The sequence below is a fragment of the Cavenderia fasciculata genome, assembly GCF_000203815.1.
Source record: "Cavenderia fasciculata unplaced genomic scaffold Scf_ET2XIPL01COFD4-5, whole genome shotgun sequence".
Classification (NCBI taxonomy): Eukaryota; Evosea; class Eumycetozoa; order Acytosteliales; family Cavenderiaceae; genus Cavenderia; species Cavenderia fasciculata.
This window is the reverse complement of record NW_004457695.1, coordinates 1,992,912-2,011,452: the sequence shown is the minus strand read 5'-3', so window position 1 is coordinate 2,011,452 and position 18,541 is coordinate 1,992,912. Positions and strand designations below refer to the sequence as shown.

The following is an 18,541-nucleotide window of genomic DNA, read 5'->3' as shown; positions in this document are numbered from 1 at the left end:
TTTAATTAAATTAAATAAATATTCTCTATCTATCTATCTATTTATCCGTCCGTCCGTTTGTTTATTTATTTTTTAATTGAACTTAAATATTGTAAATCTTCATCACTAAAGTTTTTAATATATTTTTCAATAGCAGAAAGTAAGAGTAATGATCCACGGACTGGTTTTTGAATGAAATCATTCATACCGGCAGCGAAACATTCTTCACGTTCCGATATTTCATTGGCAGTCAGAGCAATGATAAAACATTTCTTGTAACGCTTGTCAGACGAGTAATTATCCTTTTCATACTTTCGAATGACTCGAGTTGCTTCGATACCTCCCATTAATGGCATTTGACAATCCATTAAAATAATTGGATAATAATCAGATTTGATGGCATTGATGGCTTCGATACCGTTGCAGGCATGCGAAACACTGTGTCCACCATCTCGAAGAAACTTTGTAAATACTTTGCAATTGACAAGATTATCTTCTACGAGTAGGATCTTGAATGGTTTTGTTAGACGTGGTGATTCGTTAATGGTAGAGTTACTACCGGTCAGAGTAGAGCGAGACTTTCGATGAAACTCTTGTTTTTGAGAGTCCAAGTCCAACTGGGGAATACTGACTCTTCGCGACAATGTTGTTAGGTGTGGTGAAAGAATAGGTGATCTTTGTCCAACGACACCTGGTAGTTGGAGAATATTACAGTTGTTGTCATTATTTATAACAATTGGTGAAGATGGTTGTGATGATGATTTTTGGTGGTGTTGCGGTTGATAAGGAGATTGCGGTTGTGATTGAATAAATGGTGATACGGGTACACCATTCATCGACGGTGTTGATTCCAATGGCGATGGAATGGAAACGTTGGATGTGAATGAACTGTATGACAAGGATCGACTATCACCAATCGTTTCTTCGTTTAAATTACTATTATTTCTTCTTGGTGTTGATTGTAATGATAATCTTTGTTCCTTTAGGACTGGTTGTTGTGGTTGTGTTGGTTGACTAGTAGATACATTGATGGTTGGTGGTGATGATGATGATGTAAAAGGTGGAGATGTTATGGGTGAAGTTGAATTGGATGAAGAATGGGAATTTCCATCCCCACCACCACTACTACTACTACTATTATTATTATTCATTTCCAAATCATCATTTCCATGACCGACATTATTTGATAAATTTGATGATTGTGTTGTTGTTGCGGCTGTTATTGGTGGAGGAGGTGGAGGTGGTGAGAATGATAATGGAGTAGTTTGATTGGATGAATTTAAATGATTATTATGATTAAGATTATGATGATGAGAAGTCGGTGGTTGTTGTAAATTGATTCGATGATTTTCGGCAGGTTTAATATAAATGGGAGGAAGTGAACTACTATAGTTGCTATTACTATTGTTATTTTGATTCGAATGATGTAAAAGTTGGTGATGACCAACCGATGTTGATTCTTTACCAGATAGATCAATGATTGTGACTGGAGGTTCATTGGTTTTATCGCTGTTGGTACGTGGACTACGATTGACTTGGACCAAACCGCGAGTGATGGCAACGTGGTCACTGTAACTTGAATTTCTTTGGTGTGTTAGGTGTCTTCTTCTCTCTGCTGTTTTGTAGTCGTCCATTGCAAACGACGTAGACGATGGATTGGATGTGAGAGAGGACGAGTAGGTATTGTTGGTCGACGACGACGAGAGACTGGTGCATGTGGCCTTGGAGTCTTTGTCATGGCTGCTTCGAAGCGAGTCGTTCTTGGAGGCCTTGAAATTGGTGAGTAAAAAGTAGAGGTCCAAAGGAATAGGCACCTTTTGAATAAAGTAGAGTGACTCTACGACGGTTGGGAGATGGAGTGGCATCTTTAGAATCGACGAAAAGAAGGGGTCGAGGTAGTCGGGAGTATTCTCGCTAATTAAAATCCAGTGTAATCGAATGGCTGCTGAATTTGAATTAGTGTCGTTCCACGCACCACACAGTCTCTTGTACTCGTCGAGATTGCCAGATGACTCTGGCACCAATATTAAATAAGTGTCAGTGTCTCCGTGACTGCTCTTTTTGGCGCCGCTGTCCAGCAGACCACCCGGCTGCAACACTGACAGTAGAGATGATTCATTGTCGACGGGTGTCAGGTCGACATCCAACATACTGAATAGTTGGACGGCCGACTTGCGCAACTGATCGTTATTGTACACGACAAAGCCCTTGATCTTTGAACAACTAAACTTGTCATTGTTGGTATGGATCATTGCATGGTTATCCGATCGCAGAGACAATGAACTCGACAATGATCCATAGGTCCACGAATCAGATGCCGATAGCACGTTGCACGAGAATCCAAAGGTCGATCCACTGCCATACGTACTCTTGACTGTAATCTCTCCTCCCATCATATTACACAGTTTCTTGCTGATGCTCAGACCGAGACCGGTACCCTGGAAGTTTCTCGATCCGTGGTTATCAAATTGTAAAAAGGCGGTAAACAACTTTTCAATTTGTTCTTGTCTCAACCCAATACCAGAATCCTCCACCTCGAACGATATTTTGAATTCGGTGCTTGATGGATTGGCTACGGACGGTGTACATGATACAAAATTGACGCGAATGACTACTTGTCCAGTCGAAGTGAATTTAATGGCGTTTGAAAGAAAGTTGAGTAGAATTTGTTTGATTCTATAATGATCGGCCACTACAATGATGGGAATGGCAGGATCAACAAACAGAATGAGTTCCAATCCACGTTCTTTGGTTGTACTGTATACAATGTTCATTGTCTCTTCAAGCATTGTAATCATGTTGAATTCAACCGGTTGTAGTTGCATCTTTCCAGATTCAATCTTTGAGAAATCCAATATATCAGTGATGAGATCCAAGAGATAGTTGGCCGAATCCTTTACACAGACTAAAAAGTCACCTTGTGTATTATCCAAATTGGTCTTTTCCAGAATATCGACCGATGCCAATATACCATTGATCGGTGTTCTCACCTCGTGACTAACATTGGTGAGGAAATTAATCTTTGCTTCATTGACAGCCTCTGCTTTTCTAAGTGCCGTATCTGCTTCCATTAATTTCCGTCTCGCACTAGTGTCAATGATCGATAAAATGTCAACTGGATTTGACAAAAACTCTTTCTTTTGTGATCGAACCTCGACTGAAAACTCTTCACCGGACGAGTTTATGGCCACAGTCTCTATAATCTTTTTATTATCAAGCAATGAAAATGATGCTTGATCATGTATATCAATCATTGATTTGTTTAAATATTGTTCAATATTTGGTAAAAATTCCCCAATTGCTGCTGCCTAAAAAAAATAAAGAAAAATACAAATATTAATAATACTATTATCTTTGTTTCTTTTCTATTTCATTTTTTTTTCTTTTTACATACAACTGGATGTAAAATAGAATCCAATTTAACTTGAAACATATTTTCAAAGGTAGAGTTTGCATCTACAATGATACCATTTTTATGAATGACCAAAGCTTCTGAACTAAGATTAAATAAACTTCTAATTCTTTCTTCTCTTTCTTCAATTTCTTTTAAATCCACAGATGTAATATAAGAATAAAATAATAATAAACATGATGTTGCAACTGATATTATAATATTTTGAAATATCTAAAAAAGTAATAGAAAAAATAATTAATTAAAATGGATTTTAGAAATAGATATTTATAATTCTTGCCATTGATTGAGAAACAATTAAATAATAATGAATAAATAAATTTAAAGCGCAATTTAAAAGATTAATGACTAGTAGGATTGAACCACAAAACCAAAAGGAGGGGAATAGGATGGTAGAAGTGACCAATACACCAACCAAATCAAATAGATTGAAATAGTGGTAAAAGATGAGTGATTCTTGTTTTTGGGCATTGAGTCGAGTAAAATAGACGACACAAATGGCAATATAGATGATCATCTGGATAATAGTATACAATAGACAGGTCATTGTAAAACGAATGGATCGCATTGCCAAGACGTAGATGGCAAACATGGCAACCACTGAAAAGATAAAGATTGGATAGAGTGGATCAAACATTGCCAATCCAATGGCAAATATTAAAAAATAAATGATACATAGATAGGTCAATAATCTTGCTCGACGATAAATTGATGTCTTTTTAAAACATTTTGGATTTGGCATTAGGAAATCATTCAATACTCCTTGAAAAAATAATCCAACCTTTTGAAAAAATGTATATTTCTTTTCTTCTCCATTCGATTGACATTTCTTATTATTATTATTATTATTAAAACTTTGGTGAAGATTATTATTATTATTATTATTATTATTACAAGGAGATGATTTTTTCTTCTTTTTTAATTTAAATATATCTACAGAGTGTTGTTTGTTTTGTTGCAATGGTAGTGGTGATCGATCACCATTACCATTGTTTGGAATATCCATTTTCTCCTAGAGAGAATAGAATATGTCCAAATTCGTAAAGATAATTATTCCAAATATTTAGGTTGATTGATTGATTGTTGTTGGAAATAATAATAAATATTTATGGTTGTTGATTTGGATAGTAATAATATTAATGATTGATGTTGACTATTATTGTTGTTGTGGTCGTATGATATTTTGTTATATGTGATCAGACTGTCTGAAAGGATTAAAAATTAATGCTATAGTGTTTTTTTTTGTTGTTGAACCTTCCTTTGTTTTCGATTGTTGTTGTTGTTGTTGTTGTTGATCAAGAGGTTGGAATTGAATTGATTAATTAATTATAAGCAGGGTGGATAATTATTTTGCTTGCTATTCAATCGATTGAAGGGGTGTTTGATCTGGAATATATATATCAATAGTACTATTCTGGCAATCAGATCAATAGCTAACTACAGCAGTGCTTGCTACTGATGTCTGTTATTGCTAAAGATGGGCGTGATGATGGTGAATATACTAACTAGTGTTTGTTTGTTTGTTGTTTGACTGTTTAAAAAAAAAAAATGTTTTAAAATGATGTTTGCAGTTGTTTGTTGGTTGTTGTTGTTGTTGTTGTTCCTGATCGATGCCTTCCTATGATGATGATACTAATACTACTACTACTTATTGTGTTTAATACAATTATTTGAATCGGTTCTTTTTCTTTTTTTTTTATTCTCTTATCTATATCTCTCTCTCTCTCTCTTTGTGTGTGTTCTCTGTTTTATAATATTATTATTATTATTTATCGGTGTGCTTCTTTCATCTGTTTTGTTTGTGTCTATGTCTGTGTCTGTCTTGTTGTCATTATCACTGGTCTGTCTGTTTGTCTGTCTGCTTGGTTGCTTGGCTGGCTGGCTGGATGGATGGATGGATGGATGGATGGCTGGCTGAATTATCCTTTTCCTCTTTCTTCCCTTTTCTTATCTTTCCTTTCCCTGCAAGCTCTACTTTAAGAACGAAGATGTTGATGATTATGGATAGGATAGGGAGGGATAGAGAGAGGGATAATTTGATGGATGTTGCATGAATGTGTATGCATGTGTATGGATGGGATGGTTGGTTGGTTTGTTTGCTTGCTTGGTTGTTTGTTCGAGAGATGGGGGGTTGGTGGGTTGGTCTTGTTTAGGGTGAAACCCTAGAAAGGATTTAACACCACTCTCTCCCAATCCCATCCATCTCACACCACCCCCCCTCTTTCACTTTATAGATTTTTCAATCTTAAATCTTTTTTAATGGTAGTGCAGTGTGGGTGGGTGTATCAACCACTATCACAATCACACGCAGTTGTGACTATATAAAATTTTTGATCTCTCATTAATGGAGTTAATTAAAATTTAAGATGGAAGGTTTTTGTTGTTGTTGTATGGGTAAGCATGTTGTGTTGTTGACTGTCGCTTCTAATGTTATTTTAAATTTTTGTTTCTATTAATATTTTGTTTTTTTGATGGTTTGTTGTTAATGTGGTTATATAAATCTCTAACAGGAACTGTCGTCTTCATCATCCTCCTCCTCTTCTTCATAATCCTCATTGTATTCTCTATTATCATCATCGACATCGTCATCTGAATCCATGGTGATATGATAAATGAGCGAGCACTTGCAATTCGCACAAACATCACTTGTTTTAGAAGTAGTTGAAGAAGATGAAGTTATATTATTATTACTTTTTGACGATGATATAAACTCTACACACCAATTACAACCATCACAAATATACTCCTTCTTTGGAACCTTTTCCTCTTCCTCTTCCTCCTCTTGGTTTATTATTTCTTCTTCCTCCTGTTGATTATGATTCTCGTCGTCGTTGTTGGTATCATCACAAACTTGAATTGAATCAACTTTATCGATGATGTCTTGATCGACAACTTGTTCCTCTTCCTCCACATCCTCATCCACTTCTTTCTCTTCTGCTACTACTACTACTTCTATTGGTTCAACAATTTGATTGTTTCTTTTTGATTGTTGTTGTTGTTGTTGTTGAATATATGATTGTACTAATTGATCTTTATCGCCTTGAATTGCAGCTTGCATACTGAGTGAATAGAGTGACATGAGATCACTACGATCACGGTTACTAAGTTTACCACATCTTGCTAAATCTATTAATGTACTTAATCTCTCACTCGATGATGATGACGATGTAGACTCCATTCGATCTAACACATATGTACAATATATATATATATACACGGACAATGAGATTTAAGATAGATGGTTCGCACTAATCAAAGAACTTCAGTTCAGCTTAAATTCTCAAAGAATGGGGTTCGTGACTATTTCTAGTTTTATTCAATTTTATTTTGGTGCAAAGGGTTGAGTACAACTTTCAATTTAATCCATTTTTATTTTTATTGTTGTAGTTGTATATTTTACACTAATTATATACATAGACATAGAGATATATACAGATAGATAGATAAATAGTAGATAGATAAGAGAGATACAATGAGTGTTAATATAATAGATAAGAAAAAGATAGTTGATCAGGTGATTGGCATGTTCCCATTGCTTCAAAGAGACCATTTCCTATACTCTACGATGGATCGTTACAATTGGGACATTAACATGGCCGTTGACATTCTACAAAAGCGTCATGTGACACTAGAGAATGAACAAAAGCAGTTGGAAAAGAAGATAGAGATTGAAAAGGAGGCACGCAAAAAGGAAGAGGACGCCAAAAAGCGAGAGCGCAAGCTGGTCGAGGAGCTGAGAGAGGTGTTTGGTGACTCGTTCAAGGACGAACACTACACCAAGATCCTCCGCGACTTTGGTCAAAACAGCGAGAATGCCATGAACTACTTCCTCAGAGAACTAGAATTGCGCAACAAAAAGTCGGTGGAAGAGGAACGTCTCCAAAAGATCCGTGATGAAGGTATCAAGCAAGAGGCCGAGATCCGTCGTCGTGCCGACGAACAACGTAAAGCTCTAGAGGAAGAGAAGATTCTCAAGGGCAAGCGTGAAGAGGAGCTCAACTCATACCTCGCCACACAAGCCCGCGAACAAGAGCGTCAACGTGCCATCCTCGCCGAAGCCAACGAACGTGATGCCCGTGCACGTGCCCTCGAGGAAGAGAAAAAGAACCTCGAAATCATGCTAGAGGAGCAACGCGTCCGTCTCGACCAACTAATGGAAAAGAAGCAACTCGACGAACAACTCAAGAAAGAGTATGCTGCTCGTATCAACGGACTCTTTTTAGAGTTGACTGCCAAGGATGAACAACAAAAAAAGGAAATTGCAAACTCTGCTCAATTCCAAGACCTCCTTAAAGATTTTAGTAAATATGTTAATGTTTCAAATATTGTTCAACCACAACCACAACCACAGCCACAACCACAACCACAACAACACTACTTGATTCAAAGAGAACTTGATCGTCAAGAACAAAATAGAAAAATCCAACAAAGTCTTGAACAAATACGTCAACAACATCTACAACATCAACAACCACAACAACCACAACAACAACAATCTTATTTGATTCAACAACAACAACCACAACAACAAGCTACCAACAACTCTAATAATGTTGTTAATCCATATGGTCAAATTACATCACACCCATTTTACACTAATCCATTAAGTGCATATAATCCATTTACTAATCCACCACCACAACAACAACAACAACAACAACCACAACAACAACAACAATCAGTATTTGCTCAACAACCAACAGCTCCACCACCAGCCTATTCACCACAATCACAATATCAATACATTCAACCAATTGTTGGATCATCTGTTCAACCACCAAAGCCACTCGTCAATGAAGGCAAGCCACAAGGCCCACCAGCAGCAGGTCTCTTTTACACTGGTGCTACTTACATTCAACCAATCCCATCCTCTCCAACTGATCCTTTATTACCAAAAGGTGGTTTTAATAATTAATTGTTTGATACTCTAATAATAGAGCTATCACCCAATTGATTGTACATTTTTTTTTTAAAACAAACAAACAAAACACCCACCATTCTTTCTAAAGAGAGATAAATTACTGTATAATTTCAAATAAATAAATAAATAATAAACGAATAGTTGCTTACACATCGACTACCTTTTTTAAAAACATATTGCATTGTTGGTTGGAATTGTTTTGGAATTGTTTGGAAGTTCACAATTTTGGTCGAGCAGGACGATTATTTTTTGAGCAAGGACGAGAACAGGGACGATTTTTATTGAGTTGAGCTGAGACGACCATAGCAGATTTGGGGTGATTTTTCGGACGCAATAGTAAAAATATCATTTATGATTCCAATCACTTTTAAATATATTATTTTAATAAACTCTTCCAGCTCTGAACATTGGAATCATTAAACCAAAGGCTATTTAAACCATGATCATTTACCAACATTCATCAAATCATTCAATAATAATAATAATAATATCAACTATTTTAATAAGTTAATAATTAATCATCATCATAATCATCATGTCATCTGTTCTTGTATTAGGTTCAACTGGGTCTGTTGGTTTGGCTGTTGCCACATCATTTGTAAAGGAAGGGTATAGAGTATACGGTGTAACTAGAACTCAAGCCAAAGCTGCCTTGTTATTCTCTAACCAAAGTATGTTTGGGTACCACACCACATGTGTTTGTTTGTTTGTTGGATTGTATACTTACTTATAATATTCTTTTTTTTTTTTTTCTTATTTTACTTTTCTTTTCTTTTCATAGTCACACCAATTGTTGTAGGTGATATTAAAGAAACTGATAAATGGACTGGGATCGCTGAAAAGGTAGATATTATTGTTGAAGCTGTCAATGAGATTGCTGACCAAAAGGCACAGTTTGTAGTGTACCAAGCCATCAAGACTGTTGTTGACAAGAGTGCCAAGAACTCTAAATTGGTGTTTTACACCTCTGGTGCATCGGTCTATGGTGAAGTGTTGGATGGTGCCATCACTGAAAACACTCCTTACAATCCACACCCATTCCTTGTTGAGCGTGCAGGTCTCCAACGTGACTATGAAAAGTTAGGTGCCGTTATTGTCCAACCATCGTTTGTCACCCCAAGTATCGTACCCTACTACAATCAACTGATCTCTGCTGCCAAGGACGGTGTCATCACCACATCAGGTACTGTCAACCAGTACCATGGATACGTCCATCCACAAGATCTTGCCAACTTTTACGTGTTGGCAGCCAAGAATGGAACCGATGCCGTCAGAGGACAAGTCTTTATCGTCAATGCCTACAATGAAAGTGTATCCGACTTGCTACTCGAGTTTGCCAAGGCTCAAGGTCTCGGTCAGACACTCACCAAGGTTCAATTTGTCAAGCCTGCAGACCTCCTCTCTGAATTTGTCGGTATCTCCCAAAAGGTCTCTTCAGCCAAGGCACACAACGTTCTCGGATGGTATCCAAAGCAATTACCAATCGTCGAGAATGCCAAGATCTATCTTCAAACTTGGGCCAATGAAAAGGCCAAGTATGATGATTACAATCATGCCTAAAAAAGATAGATAGATATCTGATATCTGATATCTAATAGTGTAGTGTACTTTAGTAACTACTACAACTTCTTCTTCACCATTTTATATTTAAATATATTATACAAATAAATAAACAAATAATCATAGTTTAAAAAATGAACAAACTAAATCTTTGTTTTACTCTTTTGACTAATGAAATTTACAAAAAATAATCAATTTTATAAAAGAAAGATCATGTTTTAAATCTTCATTCATTCATTCATTATTTAAATGATATACACAATATATCATACATTTATTCATTCATTCATTTATACATAGAAACAAAAGAGAAAGAGAAAGAGAAAGAGAGAGAGAAACAATATCAAATGGAATATTAAATCAAACAAACAATCATATGATAACAACTAAAGAGAGAGTAGAGACAACAATATATATATATATCTATCGATAACAATAACAAAACATCATTATGACGCAATACAATTTAATAGACGCAATTGATATCTTTGGTAAGAATGAGAGAGAATAGAGAGAAGAGAATTAGATACCATTGTTTGCTGATATTCATTCTTCTTTTATTTATGTACATTAGATATAATCAGATCAATTAAAGGTAAATGAAATGAATGTTGAATTACTGCTGAATGAAAAGAGGAACTAACATGTTTGATGATTATTATATATTATGTATCTATTTTAGATCCAGAATTCCCAAATACATTGGAAGAATTGAATGTTGTAAAAGAAGAATATATAACAGTGGAAGATAACCTTGTTTCAACTGATGACAATGGTGCACACAATGGACAAGTTTGTAATATAACCATTTATATTAGACCTACAGTACCTCATTGTCATCTAGTACCAACTATTGCACTTTGTCTAAGGCAAAAAATTGAAACATCTCTACCAAAACAATCAAAGGTTACTGTCTATGTTCAACCTGGTTCTCATCAAACTGAATTCGATAGTATGTAATAGTAATAATAATAATAAGATGATGACGTATCATATGATATTAACCAACTCTATTCTCTACTAGTAAACAAACAGATAAATGATAAAGAAAGATTAATGGCTGCATTAGAACAAAGAGAGATATTTGATTTAGTAAATGAATGTATTGAAGAGTGATGTGTGATGTGATGGAACTTCTTTTCTTTCTTTCAGACATGCCTGCAGCCCATATGCGGACACCAACACAAACAAACTGGGTAAAGGTGCGGTTTAAAAAGATACACGATGGCTGCGAGAATCACGATATTTCGTTTTTTTTAGAATTGCTTTTTTCTTTGATAAAAACAGTGGCACGATGGCCTCGGCACCATGTCCTTTGAAAGTACATTTGTTTGTTTGGCGAGAATTCCTCCTTTCCGTTGATTCATCTGATCACGAACGATAATTCAAACAATAAATACACTCACTGTCGCCTCAACTCATCTTCTTCTCATCATTCACAATCATTCATTCATTCCTCCTTTATTCCTTTTTCAAATATATATAGAATAGAAATAGTCAATTTAAACAAAAGGGCTATCCCTCTATAACGCAAATAATCATCATTAGAGAGAGAAAAGAGAAAAGAGGAAATAAGAGATGAGAATCATTTCAATTGTATTATTAGTTTTAGTGGCGGTGATTATTGCTACAAACCAAGTTGATGCTTTAAACAAAGTTTGGAATGCAGGAACTACAACAAATGTTTGGTACAGTGCAGGTAATTGGAATCCATCATCTTTACCAGCTTTTGGAGACAATGTGTTTATCAATGGACAAGGTGTAGAAGTGTCAACACTTGGAGGTCCAATTGTACCAGTTAATATCTCCTCATTGAAAGTTGGTTCAGTAAATGAAGAAACTACATCTGTTCTTATTTCCAATCCATTATTTATTTCTCAAAATTTATCTGTTTATTAGTATGTTTATAAGTTTTTCAAAAACAAAAATAGTTTTGATACTTGATGATTTATTAATCTTTTTTTGTTTTCAATTTATAGCGGATCAACAGTTTATTTAACAAATAGTTATGAATCAATTATTTATGATACATTTATTGGTGGAGAATTATATATGATCAATGCTGGAGTAGATTCAATTGTCAATATTGGAGTTGATGCAACTTTGGTTTTTGGTATGTCAAGCAAGCAGAGGAGGGATCAACATTGATCCATTGTTGTATATAACTTATAAACCTAACCTTTTATTATTATTCCTTTTTTTCAGCTGGAACATCATTTATAACAGTTATGATAAGTACAGGAACCATTTTTTGTTCAAACGCAGTAGTAGAGACTTTGTATATCGATGCAGATTATCTTGCAGCACAAGGATCTTATTTTTCGATTCTTAGATGGCCACAACAAGAATCAAAGATTCATGGTTTCTTTTCATTAGAGGACTCTTATTTCGTTGCATTTCAAGATGTATTATTTACTGTATATATCCATCTATCCATCCGGCTCACATTCTCTCTCCCATTAATTTATTGTTTATACCTAATCTTTTTTTTTTTTGTTATAATTTTTTTTTAGGACTCTTTTATTTATTCAAATGGATCAATTATTAATGTAACAGACTCATATATGGCATTATATAATTCATCAGCCACCATTTATCCATCTCCAACCAACCTACCCCAATTTTTAGGAGACCAAGGTGGCCTGTTACTTAGAAATGCTTCGTTCCTAAACATGCAAACTACTCAAATGCATACCACAAACTTTAATTTCCTACTTGAAGAATTATCATACCTATTTTTAACAGACTCTGTTGTATCTTTAGAATATGGTCAAATTGTTTTAAAGGTAAATAGATATACATATAAACCAAACCAATCATTTCAAACAACAACATTCTAATATATATATACCTATATTTTCTATTTCTATTTTTTAAATAGAATTCATCATTAAAATTTGAAAAAAGTGTAGTTGGAATTAATAATGGATCATTAACATTATTATACAATTCAACTATTATTGGTAGTAATAATTCATCTTTGGTGATTGCAGGTGGTTCATCGAATGGAAATTTCTTGGCATTGAATACTTCAAAGATTTTTGTTCATGGTCATTCAAATATTTTCATTATGGGATATCTTATGGCTAGTGATCAGGCTACCGTCTATGGATACAATAATGCATCGATCTATGTTCGAGGTACATTGGGTATTGCTGAAGATGCTGTTTTCGGTATCTACGCAAACAGCCAGAGTTTGATTGAAAAGTTTCTTATCTTGTTGGACAATGGTCGATGCGAAGTTGCCGATTCTCACTTGGTCGTACAAGGTCAAATATTAGCAGCCGATAACTCTACCATTAGTTTTATCAATTCAATTGTTGAGATTCCAGGTTCAATCACTATGTCCTCTACTTTGAATGCTGTACATTCAAGTGTCACTGTCATTGGCAATGTATTCAATGATCTTGGTCAAATGGCATTTTATAATTCATCCATGTTGGGTATTGGTGAACTCCAATCTCTCAACTCTACCATTCTTGCTCAAGGTTCAGCTGTTGTATCTTATGGTAAAATGACTGTATGTAAACCAACAATTAAATCACTCAATTAGAAATTTATGTTCCCCTTTAATTAATTATCTATTTTATTTATTTTTAGTATGGAGGTACATTTAATGGATATTTATCAGCACTTGGAGTTGCAAATGGAGATTTGGTGATTTTACCAAACACTACATTTACTTGCAACTATTGTAGATTGTTTATTTATGGTGGCAAGTTTGTGTATGCTGAAAATTCGATTATTACACTCAACAATACAGCCATTGTCAATGATGATGGTAGTAGTTTGGTTGCTCAGAGTGATTTGGTGATGTTCCCAGGCAGCTCCATTACAAACAATGGTAATTTCACGCTGTCAAAGAATATTCTCATTGCCTCTTCCAATACGCAACGTGGTGCAACCGATGCAAACAATGCCCAAAACATTGAATTTTCAAATAATGGTACCATACAATCAGATGCCGATATTTCAATCGAAGTTCAACTCAATAATCAAGGAACCCTTCATATCGTCAACAGCACAAATATCAATATGGCCAAATACGTACAAAGTGGTGGTGTATTGACTGTTGGTGGTGGATCAGTATCGTCCAACAACTCTATCGATATTCAAGGTGGAGCCATTCAAGGTCAAGGTCAAATCAATGGTGATATTCAACAAAGTGGTGGTACCATTGGATCACGTTCACAATCATCCGATAAATTTAATATTAATGGTAGTCTTGAACAAACTAATAATTCAACTATATTAATTTTAATTAATACTTTTAATGATTTCTCTCAATGTATGTAAAAAAAAAAAAGAGACAAATTGAAATTTAATAATCCAAATTATATTTATTTATTTATTTCTATTTCTCAAGTGAATATAAGTAATAATGCAAATTTTAGTGGAACTATTGAAATAAGAGTTGCAAAGAATTTGACGGAATCTAGTCAAGTTGAAATTCCAATTATTAATTACTCACAATCAAATGGTGATTTTTCAAAGATTAATATTATCACTTATGATCCAGAGACTGGTAAAGAAGATGATGAACCAAGTTGCAAGGTATCAAGTCAAAAGGGTGGATCTAAATTCTCTGTCTTGGTATCAGAGTGTCAATCATCTGGTATGTCCAAGAGTATGACTGGTGTCATTGTAGGTGTCGTTGTAGGTGTTGTTGCAGCTGCCGTCGTCGTCGGTATTTCATTACACTATCGTCATAGAATTTCTAGATTTGCAAGATACAAAAGTGGCAAATTCTCAACTAAATTGGCTAATTTAAGAAAATCATCAACATCTTCTACACAAACACCTTAAATCTGTCTCTTTTTTAAAATCAAAAACATAATTATATTGCAACGCGCACACAATTTTCCAAAAAAAAAAAAAAAAATATATATATAAATATATCAAACTAACCATACCACATATTATTTATTCACCAATCATGATCATCATAACAAACAATGAACAATGATTAAATGTACCAATAAACATACTCCTCCTATGTAAATCTTGGTACCAAGATCGGATCTGCCCTTTGCGAATTTTGCATGTACCACGATTCGCCCCCAAAAAATTATTTTTATAATTTTTTTCAAAGATTTGTGGTACCTAGCTCGAAATAAGGTCGGTTTCGATCAACAAACAAATCAAGCAGGGCTCGTGTTTTCTGATCTTTCCTAAAAAAAACTTTTCGGGGTTTGAACAATGCTCCTCCCTTTTTGATCAATCTTTCAATGTAACAAGTGATAATTATTAGCTGTGTGAAAAGGGGAAGAAAGAGAGAGAGAGAGATATAACAACACAACAAATAACAATAGTTTTTAGAATAATCAAAAAAAAAAAAAGAAATTAAGTTTTTTTTCAATGATGAAGATCACCACAACAACAAGACTATTACTATTATTTTTATGGTCTGTGTTGTTATTGTCAACGTTATTGTTAACGGTGAATGCAACAGATATAGTATGGTCAGCAGGTCAATCATCAGATAATTGGCATTTAGCCTCAAATTGGAATCCTGCATCTGTACCTGGCCAACAAGACAATGCACTTATTCAAGGCCTTGTTACCGTCAAAACAACGTATCAACCCGAACCTTCAATCAGTAAAATCGCATTGCAAACATTAACTATTGGTGGTGGTCCACAAGACATTGCAAATCAACAAACTACAATGTTCCTCTTTCAAACAGGAAATATAACTCAAGTTACTGTTGGACCGTAAAGTTATCTTTTAATTCAAAATAACAATCAATAATTAATACTTACCTACTTATTTGATTTATCTATTATTTATTAGTAACTCATCATTATACCATAATTCTGGTATGTTGTATTGGTCATTTGCAAATAGAACCAATGTAATGGGACATTTATATATTTATGAAGCTGCCTATGATTCTCTTGTCACTCAAAACACTACTGGTATTATTTATCTTGGTATGGGAAATAGAGCCTATATCAATAGAATCGTATCGGTACCCGATGCTGTAGGTGGCGTTTATGTTTTTAATTCATCGGTTTGTCAAATATGGAGTTTTGATACAAATTACCTAAGTATCAATATCTCACAAGTTACTCTTAAAAATGATCAAGTTTTTACTGTATGTTAAACTCTAATATTATTAAATACAATAATATATATATATATATTTATATATATTAATCAATTTTATAAATTCTTTTTATTGTAGGTATCAAGAATATCAAATTATTTAAGAATATTGGAATCATCATTTTTAATGACAAGTCATGTTGTATTAAATGTAAGTATAATTATTATCAATATATACATTGATAAATGAATATTTCAATATCAGTTTAATAATGAGTTAACTAAATATTTATTTATTTATTTCTTTTTTTCTAGAATTCATTTTCAAATATGATTGATTCTAATCTTACAGGAGTTGGAATTAATTTCTATTTATTAAATTCTACTATGAATATGACACTTTCTGATCCTGCACCAGCAGGTAAATCAGTGTTTAATATGAACTCTGGTATTATTAAACTTGCCGATAAATCTAGTCTATACCTATATGATACTGCTATCAACTCTATTGGTACATCGATCAATGTAACCGATGGATCAGTCTTGTCTGCAAGAGATGTCTTTTCAGATATTAATTTAAAAAATGGTCATATCTTTTTATCTGTATGTACAAAGAAGAAAGTTAAAAGGAACTAGTAACCCTAGAATTTCTATTAATTATTTATTTTTCTTAGGATTCAAGGTTTACATTTGTTGATCATGTTTGGGTAACGATAAGTGGAGGTATTTTATTTACTATGGGTAATTCATCGATTAGAGCAGCTACCAATTCAGTTTTGGATATTCAAGGTACGATTGGTAGTTGTTTGGCTACCGGTAACACAGATATTAGTATAGAGGATGACTCTTCGGTATTTTTAAAGGGACATATGCTCATGACCAATAACTCTGCCATTACCATCCAACAACAATCCTTTATCTATGTTGAAGGTCTTTTGATCATGTACAACAAGACAAAGGTACTATCGATTCAAAGTGAATTCTATGTGGAGGAAGGTTTGTCATTGTACGATGAATCTACCGTCACTGTTATCGGTTCCTATTTATCAGTGACTGGAGACATTTATTTGTTTGACAATACTGCCATCAACCTACTCACCACCATCGTCGAAGTACCAGGTACCATTGCAGTATCATCTCTCCTTACAGCCACTGCCTCCAACATCACTGTCATGGGTGATATATTTAGTGACGGTGTAGTAGATTTACAAGCTAATTCATGGCTCATCGTAACAGGTGTATTCATATCAATCAATTATACAAAATTAAATCTTTCAGTTATTGGTACTCATGAATCTATGAAGGTAAATATAAATATAAACTTATAAACAAATAATAATATTCAAGTTGGACTAATTATTTATTCTATACTATAGTATGGAGGACAATTTATTGGAATTGATTCAGCTATTGCAGTAGTTGCAGGGGATTTAATTATCCTTCCTGGAACTAATTTCTCGTGTAGTGGATGTGGTATTCTGGTTCAAGGTGGTAGTTTTACCTACTCTGCAGATTCAAGTGTCGTTTTAATTGACACCTATTTAGAGACTGAAAGTGGAGCTAATCTCATTTCAGACTCGGATATTTATACATTCCCTGGTAGTTCGATTACCAATGCAGGTACTTTTACACTCTCGAGAAATATTGAAATTCCAACTGTACAACATCCACTCTTTGAACAATATCGTCAGGTTCAATTACAAAAGACGGCTATGGGAATCCAAGATACACCACTCGAATTAACAAACAGTGGTACTCTTGATTCTACAGCCGATATTTCAATTGGTATTCAATTAAATAATCAAGGTAAACTCCAAGTCAAAGGAAATAATATTAAAGTTGCAAAGGTGGTCCAAAAGAAGGGTTCTATCATTGTTGGTGGTGGATCCATGTCATCCAACAACACTATCGATATTCAAGGTGGAGCCATTCAAGGTCAAGGTCAAATCAATGGTGATATTCAACAAAGTGGTGGTTCTATTGGTACAGTTTCTCAAACTTCCGACAAATTAAATATTAATGGTAGTCTTGAACAAAATAATAGTTCAACTATTATCGTTACAATTAATACTATTGATGATTTCTCTCAATGTATGTAAAAAATAGATAGATAGAAATTTTAATAATACTAAATTTATTAATTTCTATTTCTCAAGTGAATATAAGTAATAATGCAAACTTTAGTGGAACTATTGAAATTAGAGTTGCAAAGAATTTAACAGAATCGAATGAACCAATTAATATTCCAGTTATGAATTATGGTCAATCAAATGGTGATTTTTCAAAGATCAATATTATTACTTATGATCCAGATACTGGTAAAGAAGATGATGAACCAAATTGCAAGGTATCAAGTCAAAAGGGTGGATCAAAGTACTCTGTTTTGGTGTCAGAGTGTCAATCATCTTCATCAATGTCAAAGACAATGACTGGTGTCATTGTAGGTGTCGTTGTAGGGATCGTGTCACTTGCAGCAATAGCAGGGGGAGTTTATCATTATAGAAAGAGGCTAGCCATGCATATGAGGTATCGTAAAGAGAGAGCATCAGTTTCATTGGGTAAAATTAGAAAATCATTCCGTGATAACTAAAAACCAAACAAATCAAAAGTAATTAAAATGA

General features: G+C 34.2%; 6 protein-coding genes across 6 annotated transcripts; 4 read left to right on the top strand and 2 right to left on the bottom strand.

Annotated features, from left to right (window-relative positions):
• Positions 1-65: 65 nt before the first annotated feature.
• dhkE (histidine kinase) lies at positions 66-4,397 on the bottom strand (the record flags this gene model as incomplete). The annotated part of the gene is made up of 4 exons (XM_004355837.1): positions 66-1,924; positions 2,132-3,287; positions 3,374-3,604; positions 3,672-4,397. The coding sequence occupies 4 exons, from the start codon at positions 4,395-4,397 to the stop codon at positions 66-68; spliced, it is 3,972 nt and encodes a 1,323-aa protein (XP_004355890.1).
• Positions 4,398-5,894: 1,497 nt separating this feature from the next.
• Positions 5,895-6,569, bottom strand: DFA_08400 (uncharacterized protein; the record flags this gene model as incomplete). Its single annotated transcript, XM_004355836.1, has 1 exon — positions 5,895-6,569. The coding sequence occupies one exon, from the start codon at positions 6,567-6,569 to the stop codon at positions 5,895-5,897; it is 675 nt and encodes a 224-aa protein (XP_004355889.1).
• Positions 6,570-6,863: 294 nt separating this feature from the next.
• DFA_08399 (Ubiquitin system component Cue domain containing protein) lies at positions 6,864-8,306 on the top strand (the record flags this gene model as incomplete). The annotated part of the gene is made up of 1 exon (XM_004355835.1): positions 6,864-8,306. The coding sequence occupies one exon, from the start codon at positions 6,864-6,866 to the stop codon at positions 8,304-8,306; it is 1,443 nt and encodes a 480-aa protein (XP_004355888.1).
• A 541-nt stretch (positions 8,307-8,847) lies between these two features.
• On the top strand, positions 8,848-9,872 carry DFA_08398 (uncharacterized protein; the record flags this gene model as incomplete). The annotated part of the gene is made up of 2 exons (XM_004355834.1): positions 8,848-8,983; positions 9,094-9,872. 2 exons carry the CDS (start codon positions 8,848-8,850, stop codon positions 9,870-9,872), a joined length of 915 nt encoding a protein of 304 aa, XP_004355887.1.
• Positions 9,873-10,323: 451 nt separating this feature from the next.
• Positions 10,324-14,678, top strand: DFA_08397 (uncharacterized protein; the record flags this gene model as incomplete). Its single annotated transcript, XM_004355833.1, has 11 exons — positions 10,324-10,363; positions 10,447-10,467; positions 10,555-10,824; positions 10,852-10,974; positions 11,485-11,770; positions 11,852-11,985; positions 12,078-12,289; positions 12,386-12,658; positions 12,754-13,392; positions 13,473-14,160; positions 14,239-14,678. 11 exons carry the CDS (start codon positions 10,324-10,326, stop codon positions 14,676-14,678), a joined length of 3,126 nt encoding a protein of 1,041 aa, XP_004355886.1.
• Positions 14,679-15,233: 555 nt separating this feature from the next.
• Positions 15,234-18,510, top strand: DFA_08396 (uncharacterized protein; the record flags this gene model as incomplete). Its single annotated transcript, XM_004355832.1, has 7 exons — positions 15,234-15,586; positions 15,666-15,969; positions 16,060-16,131; positions 16,236-16,523; positions 16,595-17,224; positions 17,297-18,011; positions 18,077-18,510. 7 exons carry the CDS (start codon positions 15,234-15,236, stop codon positions 18,508-18,510), a joined length of 2,796 nt encoding a protein of 931 aa, XP_004355885.1.
• Positions 18,511-18,541: the final 31 nt, after the last annotated feature.